The 17,877-nt window shown below is 41.2% G+C and overlaps 1 protein-coding gene across 9 annotated transcripts in view; it reads left to right on the plus strand.

The window, feature by feature from the left end:
• AAK1 (AP2 associated kinase 1) overlaps nt 1–17,877 on the plus strand; it is a 169,123-nt gene that overhangs the window by 73,478 nt on the left and 77,768 nt on the right. For all 9 annotated transcript variants that reach the window (XM_060026435.1, XM_060026436.1, XM_060026437.1 and 6 more), the window contains exons 4-5: nt 13,763–13,871; nt 15,576–15,718. In XM_060026435.1, coding sequence (XP_059882418.1) covers nt 13,763–13,871; nt 15,576–15,718 — 252 coding nt within the window. The remainder of the gene's footprint in view (nt 1–13,762; nt 13,872–15,575; nt 15,719–17,877) is intronic.

Consider the following 17,877-nt stretch of genomic DNA (forward strand, 5'->3'; position numbering starts at 1 on the left):
CTCCCCGCCCCCTCTTTCCCAGTGCTCCTGCTAAGAGTAGAGAGAGGCCCCAAAAATGGTGAGGGTGGCATTGTAGGGATTCCACCAGGCTTTGCTTGCCCTGGTGGGGTTGCCCTTTCAGTGGCTACTTAGAGTAACAAGTTGTACAACTTAGGATTTTAGAGAGCCTGGTACTATGTAGCTTCCAGAAGGCTGCAACTATTTGAGAAGGAACTGTTGGTAGAAATAAGTGTTGCTGTCATCATTGCAAAACAGACAAAAAACCCCCAAGGCTTATATACATACAGGCAGGGCCACGTGGAACTGTCTGCAAGGCACCAACGTCCTCCCTCTCCCCTGCCACTCAGCTGCAAACAGCTGTGCTCACTGTATTTCCCTTCCTCCACCCAGTGTTTTCGGGATGCTGTTCCTCCTTCTCCTCCCACCTTGCCTCTTCCTTGCTCAGCTCTCGCACTCCATTTGCTCTCTTTGCTTCTGCTCTTTCCTCTGCCTGGAATGCGTTTCTCATTCATTTTCTGGTGTTAGAAGAGTAATCCCACTCTTTAACTTTCTCCCACTCATTCAGAAACATTTTTGGAGGGCTTTCTTTGTGCTGGGCAGGTGCTGGAGTAAAGGAGCTAAGAAGATGCGGGCCCCTTTGGAGCTCACAAATTAATGGACCTGATTAGGAATTAAATTACATGATTCAAGTTCTGGCCCAGCCATGTATTAGCTGCGAGAGTTTTGTTTTTTAATTTGTTTTTTCAAAACTTAAATACCCAAATAGTTGAACTAAGCTTATTACAGAAAAACATCAAGCAATTCCCTGAGGGGGCCTCCTATGCCACTGCAAGGTCCCAGAGGCCACCACTTTTAGTGGATTCATTTGATATATTTCTAAATAGCAGGCTGATATTGCTAATTCTTTTTTCCCCCCTCCATTTTAGGCGTTACATACTATGGAAGGTAAAAAGTTAACTCTCTTTTATCACCTGCATGCCCTTCACTCTAAATACTTGCATTATTCTCATCTCTCATTCTGCCACAATAGCAGTATGTTTGGCAGTATGTTAGTTATATTAGTATTAGTTTTTACATTATTATGTAAGAAAACGTTATTTTTGCTAAATCTTCTAAGTGGACTCTGATTACTATTCCTTTCTTACATAATTCTTTTTTCACTGGAATTAATAATCATCTTGTCTTTTAGGTTTTTTAAATCTTAGTTTTCTGTGTACTTTTGTGCAACTTAATTTCAAACTCTCCCCAAGTTGTTTAAATCATTTTAAAAATACTTTTGAACACAGTTAGTGTTCTGTCTGTTTTATCTTCTTGAAGAAATCTCTCTCAGTCTTTGGACTTGAGGCAATATAGGTTGGTTGCTCTCTAGGCCTCATTTACTTCTTATCGTGGAATTTTCTAGCTATTCTCTTTGCTTCTCTTTCTCGTTAGATTTGTTGACTCCTCTTTTTGCTCTGCTTTCTCCTTTGGGTGGAACTTGTCCTGCAGGAGCTTCCTGATGTGCGGTAGGTAAATTTTGGAGAACTTGCAGGTCTGGAAATGTCTTCGTTTTACATTCACACATGTGATAGTTTGCATATAAAATTCTGGATTGGAAATCAGTTCATTAGGTACATGAAAGCATTGCTGTACTGTATTTTAGCTTTCATTGTTGAGCTTTGGGAAGTCCGAAGTCATTCTAATACCTGGTCCTTTGGCTGCAACCCATTTTTTCTCCCCAGAAGTTTATAAATTCTTCTTTGTTTACAGTGTTACGAAATTTGTTGATGATATATACCTTGGTGTGTGCATTTCTTATTTATTTTAGTTGTTTGGTGGTCTCATTTAATCTAGAAACTCGAATCCTTATGTGGGGGAATTTTAGTTTGTCTCATTTGATGATTTCCTTTTCTGTCTTCCTTCACTATCAGTATTTGGATGTTAGTTATCCTGAACTGATTTTCTAATTTTTTGTTTTCTTCCTTTTTTTTTTTTCATGTCTTTGTCTTTTCCCTCTACATTCCAGCAGATTTTCTCAGCTTTATATTCAACCATCCTGTTGAATTTTTTATATATCAGGTTAATTTCTAAGACCTTCTTGTTGGTTTTGTTTTGTTTTGTTTTGTTTTGGATTTTGATGAAATCCAGTTTATTAGTTTTTCCTTTTGTCAGTTGTATTTTTGGTGTCATTTCTAAGAACTCTTTGCCTAGCTCTCCATTCCAAAGATTTTCTCTTATTTTTTTTTCTATAAGTTTTACATTTTGCATTTAAGTCTGTGACCCATTTTGAGTTAACTTTATATAAGGCATGAGACTTCGGTTGAAGAACATTTTGTTTCTTGTGGGTGTCCATTTGTTGAAAAGGCTACCTTTCCTCTTTTGTCAAAAATCAGTTGGGCCTATTTGTGACGGTTGATCTCCAGACCTTTCTCTATTCTCTGTTCTGTCCCATTAATCTATGTGTCTATCCCTCTGCCAACACCACACAGCCTTGATTACTGTAGCTTTATAATGTCTTGAAATCAGGCTGATTCCTCCTACTTCTTTTTCTCCCAAAATTGTTTTTTTAACTATTCTAGTTCTTTTGTCTTTTCATATAAATTTTAGAATAAACTTATCTATATCTACAGAATATCTTGCTATAATTTTGGTAGGAATTTCATTAAACTGTTATATCAGTTTGGGGAGAAATGGCCTCTTTTCTCTGTTTAGTCTTCCAATAAATGAACATGGCACCTCTCTGCATTTATTTACATCTTTGATTTCTTTCATCAGCATTGTGTAGTTTTCAGCATAATGGCCTTGTACATGTTCTTAGATTTATATCTAGGTTTTTGTTTTTGTTTTGAGTGATTATAAATGGTATTGGGTAATTAATTTTGGTGCCCATACTTTTATTGCTGGGATGTAGAAAATCACTTGATTTTTCTGTGTTTATTTTGTATCTTATAACCTTGCTGACCTTGTTTACTAGTTCTGGGAATTTTTTTCTCAATTCTTTAGGATGTTCTATATAGACCACCATGTCATCTGCAAATAGAGGCAGTTTTATTTTTTCCTTTCTGATCTGTTTGCCTTTAACTTCCTTCTCTAACGTGATTGCACTTCTCCCTCACTTACTTATTTATTCAATCATTTATTTATATCAGTATGGACTTATGCATATTAATTTTGTCCTTTTTTTTCCCCTTTAACCTATTTGCTATCTTTGGTTCATACTGGGTAATTCCTATTGTTTTATCTTTCAGTTCACTGGTTCTTTCCTTTGTCCCTTCCATTCTGCTGATGAGCCCATCCATTGTACTTTTTACTTCCGTTATTGTATTTTCAGTTCAAAAATTTCCATTTGGTTCTTCTTTAGGTTTTCTGGCTTTTTGATGACACTTCCTGTTTCTTTGCTGAGGCTTTCTATTTGTTCATTTATTTCAAGCATCACCGTAATTGCTGGTTTAAGCATTTTTTGTCACGACTGCTTTAAAATCATAGCTGGATGATTCTGTCTTTTTCGTCATCTTCATTTTGGCATCTATCGATTGCTGGGGTTTTTGCCATGTATTTTGAGTTCTTCCTAGTTCTTGGTCTGATGAACTATATCAACACTTTCATATTGTGTTATAGATTCTGGATCTTATGTAAACCTTCTGTTTTAACTGTTTTCTGCTCTGGCAGGGGATTGATGGGTTTGGGGAATGCCCTCTTGTTACTACTAGGTGGGGATAGAAGTTCAGGTTTCCATAGGGCCTCTGTTTTTACCCCAGAAGGTGAAAGTTCACCTTCTCATTATTACTGGATTGGGGTGAAAATTCCAGTTTCCCGTTAGGCTTCCACTGATCCTTCCCTGGCTGGGAAGTAGGAGTGCCTTGCTACTGCTCCCCACGTGGCTTCAGTTGACACCATGGTGGTGGGAGTTGGCCTTGTTACCACTTGGTGGTTGTGGAAGTCTTGACTCTCCACTTGACCTCCTCTCACGGCACCTCAGAGATGAAGGTCTTAACTCCCTACTCAGCCGTCTCTGACGTTCCCCACCCTGAAGTGTAGGTTGGAGTGATTTGTTGCAGACTCATGAGAATGGAAGTCTAGGCTCTCCACTTGGCCTTTGCTGCCGTGACTGGGGTGGAGCTGCAGGTTTTTTCTGTGGTTTTTGGCTGGAATAGAGCAGTTATTTTCTATGGGTTCTGTCTTACTGGGTTGCCCCTTTTCTGGGTCTGACTGGAGAGAGCAGGCTTTCGTTGGGCTTTTTTGTGTTTTTGTCTGCACCCATTGGTGGTTTCAGTTTGCTGGCTTCTTCAGTTTTCGGTCTGGGAAACGTGAGGCAAAAAGAAAACCCAGACAGCTCACCACCATGTTGTTCCTTGGGTCCCAAAGTTCCTAGCCAGTCTGCCTTCTTCTACTCACATTTCAGATACTCATTATTATGTCTCTCTTATGTATAATGTACAAAATATTCAGGTGTACTTAGCAGGAGGAATAGGGAAAAGTACATCTATTTCATCTTCCCGGAAGCAGAAGTTTTCTGTTTATGCCTTTTAAAAAATAAACACTTTACATCATTTAGTAAGGCTTTTGAAGGAAGCAGAGATAAATGCATGTATTCAACTTACTTTTTTTTTTTTTTTTTTTTTTGCGGTACGCGGGCCTCTCACTGTTGTGGCCTCTCCCATTGCGGAGCACAGGCTCCGGACGCACAGGCTCAGCGGCCATGGCTTACGGGCCCAGCCACTCCGCGGCATGTGGGATCTTCCCAGACCGGGGCACGAACCCGTGTCCCCTGCATCAGCAGGCGGACTCTGAACCACTGCACCACCAGGGAAGCCCTCGACTTACTTTTTAAAAACAATTTGCTACTATTTTTAATCAGAAGTCCCTGTGCAATGTTTTTAACCCGTGCTAGGCTCAGACTTCTGTCAAAGAGGCCATAACCCCAGCCCTACCTCTCAGAGGTTGTAAGAGTTATGTGTATATAATACATATTATTTGAATTTGCTTGAAAAAGCATTGGCAGGATGAGAGAGAGAAAGAGGAAAGGCAGAAGGGGAAGAAAGAGGGTGGGTTCCCTATAGGGGATGAGGACTGGAGTTGAAAATACTTGTCTACTATGTTTTGCTTTTCGAATGTTAATATGTTACTTATTTTTTTAATTAAATTTTAAGCTGTTTTATAGTCACTTAGATGAGTGAGCAGGGATCCAAAGAGACTTCAGATTGAGTAGGAACAAGCCATGTTCTATCAACATCATGTCCTCTCTTGGGCAGTTTTGTGGATAGGGAGTTCAGGGGAGCGCCATAGATCCAGTGACTGTGGACTGTAGATCCAGTGACTATGGACTGTATCATTTGGGTAAGGGCACTCACCAGAGATCTGTGAGCAAGATGGAGAGTCTAGGCTGGATGCTAGGTGTAATTGCTACTGTTTATAATGGTTTCTGATCAATGATTTGCTATTAATTTGGAGGGAACTTTCTAAGAAAAAAGCACTGCCGCTTACTGTTAACTTTATGTTATTTTACATTTAATAAGCAACTTGGTTAAAGAAATAGAAGACACATTTATCTCTTATGTGCCTAATATAAAGTTGGAAGATATAACAACTGCATTGGATGATAGAATCAGGATCCAAAATGATCCTTAAAATTAGAGCAATGGACTGATTCTAATGAGGTGAAATAGCAAGGTAAGGTCACATGCGTGGATTTTTATTTTCTTCTAATCAACTTTACAAGCACAGTTTTGGGAAGGTAGAGATTAAAAGCAGCACAAGTAGAAAAAGACTTAAGCATTTTAGTGGTCAGTTAACTTGATATGAGTGTGTAGTATGATGTGGCTGCCAAAACAAAAAAGAATGTAATTTTTAGCTGTATTAATAGGAGGTGATAGTGCTGATCTACTTTGCAGGAGTCAGACCAGGCCTAGAGTATTTCATTCATTTTCTGGGGCCATTCTTACAAAAAGGACATCAACAAAGCAAAGCGTTTAAACGTGGGAGCAACCAAAATGGTGGTGTGACTAAAAACCATGTCAAAGAAAGTGGGTATGTTTAACCCAGAGAAGAAAGAACTTAGAGTCTACATAATAATATTTCAGTTGTTTGGAAAGTGAAAAAATAGACTAGGCTTATTTTTTTCTGAAGAGGGCAGTCTAGAATCAGGAGGTGGAAGTTTTTAGCTGGATGTAAAGGAGATCAACAGAAAGCGCTGCCTGCAGATGGGCTGAGGGCCCAAGGAAATGACATTAATCTAAGCAAACTTCTTGTCAAAAGGCTATAGCAGGGACTCACACATGGGCTCCCTGGCTGCTCTAGATCAATGCTACTCAAAGGATCTTGTTTTCTTTTTCTTTTTCCCCCTTGTGTGTTTGTTTATGTTATTTTCCCCCCAGCTTGTCATACTACTTTTCTTCATAAATTGAGATAAGATTCATCCTTTTAAATGTAAATATAATTTAAACATAATTCAGTGATTTTTTTATTCACAAGGTCATCCACCCATCATCATTTATCAAATTCCAGAATATTTCTTTCATCACCCCAAAATGAAACCTCACACCCATTAGCAGTCACTCCCCCTTCTCCCTTGCCCCAGTCCCTGGCAACCATTAATCTGCTTTCTGTTGCCTATTCTGGACATTTCTTATAAATGGGCTCATACAGTAAGCTCTTGTGTCTGACATCTTTCACTTAGCATAATATTTTCGAGGTTTATCCATGTTGTAGCATGTATGAGTACTTACTCCTTTTCATGGCTGCATAATGTTCCATTGTCTGGATATACTGCATTTTGTTTATCCTCATGGACATTTGGGGTTTTTTTTTCACTCTTTGGCTATTATGAATAATGCTGTTATAGACATCTGTGTACAAACTTTTGTGAACATAATGTTTCATTTCTCTTGGGTATATATTTAGGGGTGAAATTGCAAGGTAAGATGGTAACTACTTTTTGAGAAAATGCCGAACTATTTTCTATAGAAGCTGCACTATTTACATTCCTACCAGCAGTGTATGAAGATTCCAATCTCTGTATACTTGCTGACGTTTTTTATTGTTTCTTTTTTTGATTATAGCCATTCCAGTGGTTATGAAGTGATAATCTCATTATGGTTTTGATTTGCATTTTCCTGGTGATTAATGGTGTTGAGCATCTTTCGATGTGTTTATCATATGCTCTTTGGAAAAATGTCTATTCTGATCCTTTACCAATTTTTACATTGGGTTGTCTTTTTATTGTTGAGTTTTAAGAGTTCTTTATATAGACTGGACATTGGATTCTTTTTTTTGGCCGTGCCACGTGGCTTGTGGGATTTTGGTTCCCTGACCAGGGATCGAACCCATGCCCCCTGCAGTGGAAGCACGGAATCCTAACCACTGGACCTCCAGGGAATTCCCATGGATACTGGATTCTTATCAGATGTATGATTTGCAGATCATTCTTTGCAGTTTCTTTTCACTTTCTTGATAGTGTCCTTTGAAGCACAGAAGTTTTTAATTTTGATGAAGTGAAGTTTATTTTTTCTTTGACTGCTTGTGCTTTAGGTGTCATATCTAAGAACCATTGCCTAATCCAACATCATGAAGATTTGCATATGTATTTTCTTTGAGGAGTTTTTAGATTTGTGGTCCATTTTTGTTACTGAACTCAAGTTCAGCTGCTCACTGCTCAAAAGCCAATAATCAAGAGGCAAGTGTCAATAGAAAGGGAAGATGCTTTAATCAGAAAAAGCCAGCAATCTGGGGGGAAGGTGGACTCATGTCCCGAGGGCAACTCCGAAGATTCTGCTCAGTCATGGCAGTTTTTTTTTTTTTTTGGCTGCGTTGGGTCTTTGTCGCTGAGCGCGGGCTTTCTCTTGTTGCAGTGAGCGGGGGCTACTCTTCATTGCGGTGCATGGGCTTCTCATTGCGGTGGCTTCTTTTGTTGCGGAGCATGGGCTCTAGGCACATGGGCTTCAGTAGTTGCAGCACGCAGGCTCAGTAGTTGTGGCTCGCGGACTCTAGAGCACAGGCTCAGAAGTTGTGGCACGTGGGCTTAGTTGCTCCGCAGCATGTGGGATCTTCCCGGTCCAGGGCCCGAACCCGTGTCCCCTGCACTGGCAGGTGGATTCTTAACCACTGCGCCACCAGGGAAGTCCCCATGAGGGTTTTTAAAGAGAAAATGGTGAGGGGAAGAATCTCAGTGAATCATCGAGGCAGGAGGTTGGGTTCTGCATCATTCTCCATTGCATGCAGGCTGGCTGACTCTCTCTTCAGATGTTATCTTGCCCGTATGATCTGCCTGCAGGATTGCTAAGGGGACTGTTGGGGGTAAAGAGCTGGTCATTCTTAATTCTTCATTCTTACTTCTTTTTATCTAGGAAAAGAATCAACAGGTTAATTAGGTTCTTTCAAGGTTGGAGGGGAACAGAAATGGACAAACAGGAAAGGGGCAAAAGAGCTGCTTTCAAAGCCCCACTGTCTAACATCATTCCATTTCTGTGGGATTAGGGGTGAAGGTCTATCTTCTGTAACTTCTTCATGCTGACATAGGGTGCCGTATTCTCAGAGTGGAAGATGTCAACATGGGTCTGTAGCATCTCTTTGCTGACAATTTTAGTTGGCCACTTACATATTACAGGCAGAACAAACTACAATTATTTTGATGCCCACAGAGATATAGATTATTATGAGCAGTAATGTTAATCCCATTCTCTTTGAGGCCAGTTCTCGGAAGTGTGCTAGCCACAGATTCAGTACTGCTCAAGGTGGTACAGCTTGTGTCATGGCTACAGCCTGGTTATCATGCAGTTAGCTTTGTTCCTCTGGTGGCAGTTGTAGTATCTGTAAACAACTCAGGAATGTGCATCAGACACTGACTCTATGACTCTGTTGTCCTACTCATTAACTGCTCAGTTTTGTAGTTGGTGGGGCCTACAGGGTTCTGCTCGGTTCCATTCTGAGTTAATTTCAGTTTGTGATGTGAAGTAGGAATCCAACTTCATTCTTTTGCATGTAGATATCCAGTTGTCCCAGCACCATTTTTTGAGAAGACTCTTCTCTTCCTCATTGAATTGTCTTGGCACCCTTGTCAAAAATCAATTGGCCATAAATGTACAGGTGCTACACTAAAGATCTTGTGCCAGAATGTAAGTCAATGAACTGCTTCCCTCATAGGTAAAGTCTCACTAGGAAAAGGAAAAAGTCATCTTAGCGACCTGATTGATTTACGTCCCGGAGTGAGCTCCTTATTTCCTTGTGGACTGGCTTCTACCTAGAAAATGTTTGTGGAACACATTTTGAGTAGCACTCCTCTAAATCTTTGGTACGTTAACTGCCACTGCCCAGGAGTACCCCAGGCTCTACCCCAGAGCTACTAGATTAGAATCTGTTTTTAAACAGAATCCCTAGGTGATTCAATGCTTATTAAAGTTTGAGCAACATGCCTCTAGAATCAGACTCTAAATGACTTTAAAGATCTATTCAGTAAGTAGAGGATTAATTAATGAGTAAGACTTGGAAAAGGGAGAATAAATGTGATTGTAGGCAGGATTCTATCTGGGACTTATGTAACAGAAACCCATAAGGGCCCCAGATATGTTGCCTTCGGTAGAACTCGAGGGCCAGTCTAGATCTCAAAGCGTTTCTCTTCACTACTGCACTGGACTTGATATCGTTTTTGTTTGTTTGTGAATTATAAAGAGTTACAAAGGAAATGTAGACTTATAAAGGAGAGTTACAAAGGAAATTTAGAGTTACAAAGGAAATTTTCCTAAAATTTAGGCAATTTTAGAGAAGGCAGGTGGGGAATAGTAAGGCCAAAGACTTTTACAAAGCAACTTTGGGTGAGAGAAACTAATTCCAGGCCTTAGAACTGCTTTCCTTCATCCTTAAGTTAATAAGAAGCTGCACTTCGGATAAAAGTGTCTGTGGAATCATAGTGTGATTCTAGAAGTTGGCAACAATAGTGCCGAGTCATAAACTCAGAAACCATCGACTATTCGGAGGGTCAAAACAGGTAAATATACCTCTTTGGAAGCTTACTGTATGCAAATGCAGACACTGTCAGCATCAGGAATTTGCAGGAATTTGTCATGCTGACATTCCAAGGAAGGGTGACCTGAGCAAAAGATATATAAGAAAATTAGTTACATACTATAACTCATTTTACTATTTTAAGGTGAGTGACATTATTGATGTGCTACTTAGAACGCTATCTTCTTTGTTTTCTTGAACATAAATATAAAGGCTTTTATAGATGTACTTAGGAATTGAGTCCTCTGCTTTCTTATAAGGCTTTAAGATTCTTAGGTAGGAATTTCCTGCTGCAGGAATTTTGAAGCTCGGGATAGAATACTGTTCTGTGCTACAAGCACCATTAATTAGGACCACAGATAAACTTGAAATGTGTGGTCATCTGTAGGATCTGGGTAGAAGGCCTCATTTTCAAATGGCACTTTTTGTATGTGTTTGTGAAAAAAGTTTTTCATCACTTCAAGCATTTGACTATGAAAGTTAATAAGCTAACTACAAACACTTTAAATATCTATTCAGTAAAGCAGGTCTTCTAATAACATGTTTATCCATGTGGTTTAATGTTAATTTTAAAATAAAGTTTAAAATGACAATACAAGTCTTTAGACTTATCACTGCTTCCATGATTTAATGTAATATAAACTGATCTAATCCATAGTTTAACTGAACATTCCCCACGCCCCTGAAAATCAGAGTTTGACTTATACTCATCATGTAGACTTTTATCTCAATCTCCAAATAATACTTGTAGCCAAGGGCATCAGAGCATCTTCCTTATATCCTGCCTTTTCCTGAGTAAACCGGTAGTAACTGAGGTGCCTCTATGCGGGTTCCATCCCAGACCTCTACGTCCATTCATTCTGTTCTGTAAGCCTGGGGCTGGTCTTTTAACTAAAGCCAGGGAAAGCTTGGACATCCTTTGGTATGTTGCTGCTGAGAAGTGCTGTCACACTGCCCGTGAATGTGAGTCTGTCTCAGCTTGTAGTAAGATTTTCTCTTGACCTTTTCTACATTTCACAGCCATTCAAACAGATCTTCTCTATCAGTTCTAAACCAGTGGCATCCTAAAATCAGAGACGTCGCTGTGTCATCAAGTTGTTAAAAGTAAAATGCCATCGTCTCCCTCCAAAGAGGCGGTCTTTTCTGCTTGGACATATCTCAGGATCTCTGCGGAAGACACAATGAACAGGAATTTGGGCGTGGACTGATCAGCCAGCATCTTGGCAGAGTGTTCTAGGATGCCATCTGCAGATGTTAATTATGCAGTTTGGGTCCTCTAATAGCTCTTGACCTCCTCTTGGCTCTATCAGTTGCTTCTTATTTTCCTTCCAGATTCTTATTTATTCCTCTTGGGATGAGACAAACTCAGAGGCAACATTGCTGATTCTTTTTCAAACAGCTAAATGTAGAAACATTAGTCTTTCATTCCTTCTTGTGGACATTTGGAGGACATGGTCTGCTGCTGCATTTTGGTTTCAAAGAAATTCTCTCCACTTCTTCCTACTTCTAGGACTGTGTAAATGGAAACAAATTCTAGAAGAGCTGATAAGACTGAAAAGCAGAAGGATAGTCCTCTAAAACATGAGCCCTGAAATCACTTTTTGTTTAGAGAAACTTGAATTCTAGAGGCTGCTTTTCTGCCTCATCATCTCCCTTGTCTGTTATCCAAAACAGTTGCTCTAAGCCTTTTATTTCTCTCATCAAGCTTCTTTCTCATTCCCTAACACTTTGAAGATGATCTTGTACTCTACCAAAAGCAGAACAATAGATCTGAACTTCCTCAAATTCCCTTTTTTTCCCCCCAGCCTTAAACCAATATGCATGACCATCCTTATTTCCTTCCTGCTTGCCAGGAAAGAAATGTCTTTGAAAGATCAGTCCCTTTAACAGTGCTCCTAATTCCTTCCCTTTTCTACCTGCAGGACTTTGTTCGCTCAGTTATCCTCATCCTCTCCTGTATCTTAAAGCACCTTTTTGCCCTGGCTCCTTTCACTCTCCAGTGCTCAATCCTCTCCCATCCTAAAACTTCTTTCCCTCAGTGCTTCTCCTCTTTTAAGCTCAAAATGTCCTGAAAGAATCTCCCGTAGCCACCGGCTCTGCGTATTCCACTCCCATTCTTCGCAAGTCCAGCTCCGTTCTTACTTCACTTTATTCCTTTTCCAAAACTGTTCTTGCCTAGATCTCCAGCGACTTCCCAGTCGCCAGTAGAAGCAATCATATCTTTGCCTTTGGTCTGCCTTTCTGAGGCAATAGTCGTTCTTAATCCTTCACTCAGAGGAAAGTTCTAAGGAATTTTAACTTGGATGCTCAGAGTTCAGGTGTGTTGGTTTGATACTGTGAGGCTTCCTCTTGTTTGGGTATGTACTTTGAGATTAAAAGAGACAGTATCACTTTGAACACTGAGCCTCCAGTTAGTGTGGTGGTGGCTCAAGTTGCCGCATTTGTGTGCTGACTCTTACAGAACCACGTTTCCCACCTCCGTCCTCCCATTTCTTTTATTAAACAAAGTAAAACAATTTATTAAAACTAGTTAAAAAATAAAACCTTGGGACTTCCCTGGTGACGCAGTGGTTGAGAATCCGCCTGCCAATGCAGGGGACACGGGTTCGAGGCCTGGTCTGGGAAGATCTCACCTGCCGTGGAGCAACTGAGCCCGTGTGCCACAACTACTGAGCCCGCATGCCACAACTACTGAGCCCACGTACTCTAGGGCCCACATGCTGCAACTACTGAGCCCGCATGCTGCAACTACTGAAGCCCACGCGCCTAGAGCCCGTGCTCTGCAACAAGAGAAGCCACCGCAATGAGAAGCCCGTGCACCGCAACGAAGAGTAGCTCCTGCTCGCCCCAACTAGAGAAAGCCCGCGCGCAGCAACAAAGCCAGACGCAGCCAAAAATAAATAAATAAATGTATTAAAAAAATAAAATAAAACCTTACTTTGTGCATAAATCCCGTTGCCCAACTTGCTTGGTTTTTGCTCACTAATGACCTTAGATTTTGAACATCATCATTACAAAGATTTGCCTCTATGGATGTTGAAATAACCAGACTGAGGGATGAGGCAACTTCCAGTGTCTAAATGGGTCCTGACACATGGGAGGTGCTCAGTAAGTATTTGTTGAAAAATTAATCCCACAAGCAGCTCTGAGAGATGCAGTTCCAACCGGAGAGCTGGAAACATAACCCATCTTATATCCCAGTTGGTTGGCTTGAAAGACTTAATTGTGAGCAAAATGCTTAGGTCTGGATGCCATTGTAGTCCCTTCAAAACTTTAAAAAGCAGTTATGCTTTTCATATATTTCCTAGAGGGAGAAAAACAGTACGAATAGTTTAAAAGTCAAGTTGAGTTCACTTGTGTTCCTACAACCAGGAAAAAAATCAGTTTCATTTTTCTGAATTAAAAATTCACATATTTAACTAGTTCATGCTGTCGCTCTCCTGTTAGCCCCTCTGCAGTGTTTCCGGAGATGGGAGTCTTTGCTTCTGGTTTATATGGAGCGCTGATGCTGTGAGCAAGTAGGCACCGTGTGTGCATTTGGTTCTAGAATTTAGTTCAGGAGAGCGTTATGGTTTAGAAGGGTTGCAGAATTGCTATTGAAGAGCTGACCGTGAATCTCATAGACCCGCGGAAACCTGCTCTTGACTCTGCCCCTTAGTCTTGTCTCTCTTCACTGTTAGTGTTGTCTCTGTGTATTTAAGTTATCTGGGCTAATGGAAAAGCCTGGCTCGTTCTATCTCTGCTGGTGTCTGTAACGGATAATTTATTTCTCAACTCTTCTTTACAGAGGGACCTGTCGGGGCACAAGAACATCGTGGGTTACATTGACTCCAGTATCAACAATGTGAGTAGCGGTGACGTGTGGGAAGTGCTCATTCTGATGGACTTCTGCAGGGGTAAGTATATGCGCCATACGTTAAGCTCTCTTTTCTCTAGCACTTTGATTGTCAGGGGTGTGGGGTCATTTCAGTTAATGTGCACTGTACTCTAACATATGTTGTTCCAGTTTTAAAGATTGGAAAACGAAGAGGCTAAAAGATACAGAGCCTCCTGTCACTTCTTGGTTATTCTTACAATGGCGAGTATCAGTGGCACAAATAATTCAGAGTGGTAGATAATACAAAACTCTACTTTTGTTAGGTTTGGGAAGGTTTGGTGCTTGTATATGAACGCGAATGTATGAGAATGAGAATGAATATGTTCTTTGTGATGCTTTAAAACAAATGATGAAGGTACATAATAAAGACCCGACTCCAGATAGACTAAGGGAACAGTTCAGCTTCCCTCACTCGTGTGTTCTCTTCTCCACCCACACCACCATCCTCGCATTAGGGGGTAAAAGAATCCTTTTCGTCTAATGGAAATGACCCTGCTCTTCTTGCTGGAGATCTGTGATTGCCAGGAAGGCTACATTCAGATGTTGCTGCCATTAACAGTAGAGTCAAGTAGTTGAAAGCTCAGAGTTTCAAGCAGTATTTATCTTGGGAAACCCAGACTGTAGCATGAATTTATTCGGAGTTGACTGCATTTCATACAGCTATTGTTCGGAGGTTTGGCTTTTTTGGTCTAAGCAGCTGTCACTTACATTCTTGGGTCATTGTCTCACTGTTTGGTGCCCAGTTTTGTAAGCACCCTTAGTTCCACTAACACGTTCCTTGCCTTTACAGATACTGTCCATAAATTAAATATGTTAGTAATGCTTAAAATGTGATGTTAACCGATAGTTTCAGCCTTCGCGGTAACAGCTGCTAACCTGATTTTGTAAAATACTACCACATTTCGGGGCTTCCCTGGTGGCGCAGTGGTTGAGAGTCGGCCTGCCGATGCAGGGGACGCGGGTTTGTGACCCGGTCCGGGAAGACCCCACATGCCGCGGAGCGGCTGGGCCCGTGAGCCATGGCCGCTGAGCCTGCGCGTCCGGAGCCTGTGCTCCGCAACGGGAGAGGCCGCAGCAGTGAGAGGCCCGCGTACCGCAAAAAAAAAATACTACCACATTTGAACTTGACAGTCTGTCTCCTCCTCCTCTTCCTTTTTGGACAGTAAAATATTTAGAGACGAGGCAGTAGGAGAGTCCAGGGAGCTGGATAATTTTCTAAGCGAGGTCGTCAGTCTTTCGGTCCTAGAGATTAAATGTTGGTGTAGCATTTCTGCAGACCAGGCAGCAAGCAGTAAAGCCAGAGAGACCAAGCTGTTTCTAAAATACAGACTGTCAAACTGCCTTCTTCCTCCACCCGGGGTCTGTTGTGCAATCTGATTCTTACTGAAAGATACGGCAGATTGAACCTGTGGCCTCATCCAATGCACAACAGGGACAGTATAACCAGGCAACTAGAGCCAGGACCATATTGTCAGTTCTGCTACTAATCTTGAAGACAGAATGAGGGCAGCTCACATCTGGGCTGCTTTATATAATGAAGAAACTGTTTTGACGCCATAGAAAACAAGTCCCGGGCTGGGAATCAAGATACCGGGGTTTAGTCGTGGCTCAGCCAGTGATGGGCTGAGTCCAGGTTGCTCCTCTGTGGACAGCTTTTCATGCTCGTGGATAAGTGATGGGTCTGAATGTTAATAACCTTTCCTCTGCTCTGCACCCCTCTCAGGAGGCCAGGTGGTCAACCTGATGAACCAGCGCCTGCAAACAGGTTTTACAGAGAATGAAGTACTCCAGATATTTTGTGACACCTGTGAAGCTGTTGCCCGCCTGCATCAGTGCAAAACTCCTATTATCCACCGTGACCTGAAGGTAACAGATCACCATTAAGTGCATTCTTATGGAGTATTTTCTGTCTGCCCCAGGAATGGGGTAGATGTTATGGGGATGTGAGAAAAGCGTAAGGCATGGTACCAGATTCTGAGCTTACATTCTGCTTGGGGAGAGAAAGTACAAAGAAAAAATTAAATAGCAGAACAGTACAGTACAATATAGCTATCAATTTTATTAAGTAGCTTTCAGAAATTCTTTATAATCATCAAATGCCTGAACACATCTTTTTTGTTTTTCCTGATGAACTCCCAAATTCACTTTTCCAGGGTCAGAAAAAGTAATATGCTAATTTGAAATTTATAAAAAGTGGTGCTTGATCTTTAAAGTCTATTTCATACTTTGTAAAATCCATTAATTGGTGATTTGAAAAATTTGCCCTACTAATTACCATCCCCTTGCACTGGGCCTTTCGTACTGTAGTCACTTGACAATGTTCGTTGAATGGAATTGGCACCCAGTTAGGATTCACTAGCATCTCTGGAGCACTGACAATGGTGCCAGGTATTCTATTAGACACTTTATGTGCACTGTCTCTTGGGAGGGAGACATTCTTCTTTGCATTTTTTTTTTTTGCGATACGCGGGCCTCTGGCCTCTCCCGTTGCAGAGCACAGGCTCCGGACGCGCAGGCTCAGCGGCCATGGCTCACGGGCCCAGCCGCTCCACGGCACGTGGGATCTTCCCAGACCAGGGCACGAACCCATGTCCCCTGCATCGGCAGGCGGACTCTCAACCACTGCGCCACCAGGGAAGCCCTCTTCTTTGCATTTTATGTTTGGGGAAACTCAGGAGCTGAGAGGTTATGTGATTTGACTAAGGTCATATAACTAGGAAGAAGCAGTACCAGAATTTGAATCCAGCTCTTCTGATTCTAAGTTACAGTTTCTTTTCATTATACTTATGTTTCGAGAAACATGCTTCACGGCTAATATTTGCATCACTGTCCTCTAGTGTGCTTGTTAAATGCAGGCTACTGGGTTCCCCACTGAATCTTTTGGGCTATAATTTTTGTGATGGTACCAGGGAAGCCCAGGAGTTTTTATCTTAGGCACCCCAGGTGGTTTTTGTATATTCTAAAGTTTGAGGATCATAGCTACATACTAGCGTTTCTGTTCTGGGGGTGTTTTTTAGTTTATTTGTTTGTTTGTTTCTTTAATTAAGATACCATAAAATTCACTCTTTTAAAATGTACAATTTGGTGGATTTTAGTATATTTACAAGGCTGTGCAACCATACCCACTGTCTAATTCCAGAAAATTTCATCATCCCCCCAAAAAATCCTGTATTCATTAGGGGTCACTCCTCATTCTCCCCTTGTCCCAGCCCCTGGCAACCACTAATCTACTTTCTGTTGCTTATTCTGGACATTTCATCTAAATGGGCTTGTACAGTATGTGACCTCTTTCATAAGCATAGTGTTTTCAAGGTTCGTCTATGTTGTAGCATATATCAGGACTTCATTCCTTTTTGTTATAACATTCCATTTTGTGGATATATCACATTTTGGTTATTCAGCAGTTGGTGGACGTTTGAGTTGTTTCTACTTTGGCTATTATGAATAAGGCTACTATGAAGATTCATATACTAGTTTTCATGTGGGCATATGTTTTCAGTTCGCTTGGGTACATACTTAGGAGTGGAATTGCTGGGTCATACGGTAACTCTAATTTTTTGAGGAACTGCCACACCGTTTTCCAAAGTGGCTGCATTATTTTACATCCCACCAGCAACATATGCGGTTTCCGATTTCTTCACACTGACCTAACACTTGTCATTGTCCTGTTTTATTTTCCCACCCTAGTGAGTGTGAAGGCTCCAACAGCCTTAGACAGCCTTCTCCAGTGTGCTTCTGCACACAGTCAGCCCCTTTTCTGAGTGGAGCGAGGAGGATACATCTCAGTGAATATTATAAGCCTCACATCGTACAAGTACATAGTTCTGTGGGGACAGTGCAGATACAACATGGTTCCTATGCTCATCATGTTAAAGGACTGGTGAGAGAATGTAAATGAAAGATTTGGAATTGAAACCTAAATAAGTGAAATACAAAACTTTATAGAACAAAGTGATGAATGGAAGAGATTCAAGTGGCTTAATATGTGGTCAGATAGTGGGATCTGGCAATGGTGATTGGAGCCT

Source organism: Delphinus delphis, chromosome 12, assembly GCF_949987515.2.
Source record: "Delphinus delphis chromosome 12, mDelDel1.2, whole genome shotgun sequence".
In the NCBI taxonomy this organism is placed as follows: domain Eukaryota; kingdom Metazoa; phylum Chordata; class Mammalia; order Artiodactyla; family Delphinidae; genus Delphinus; species Delphinus delphis.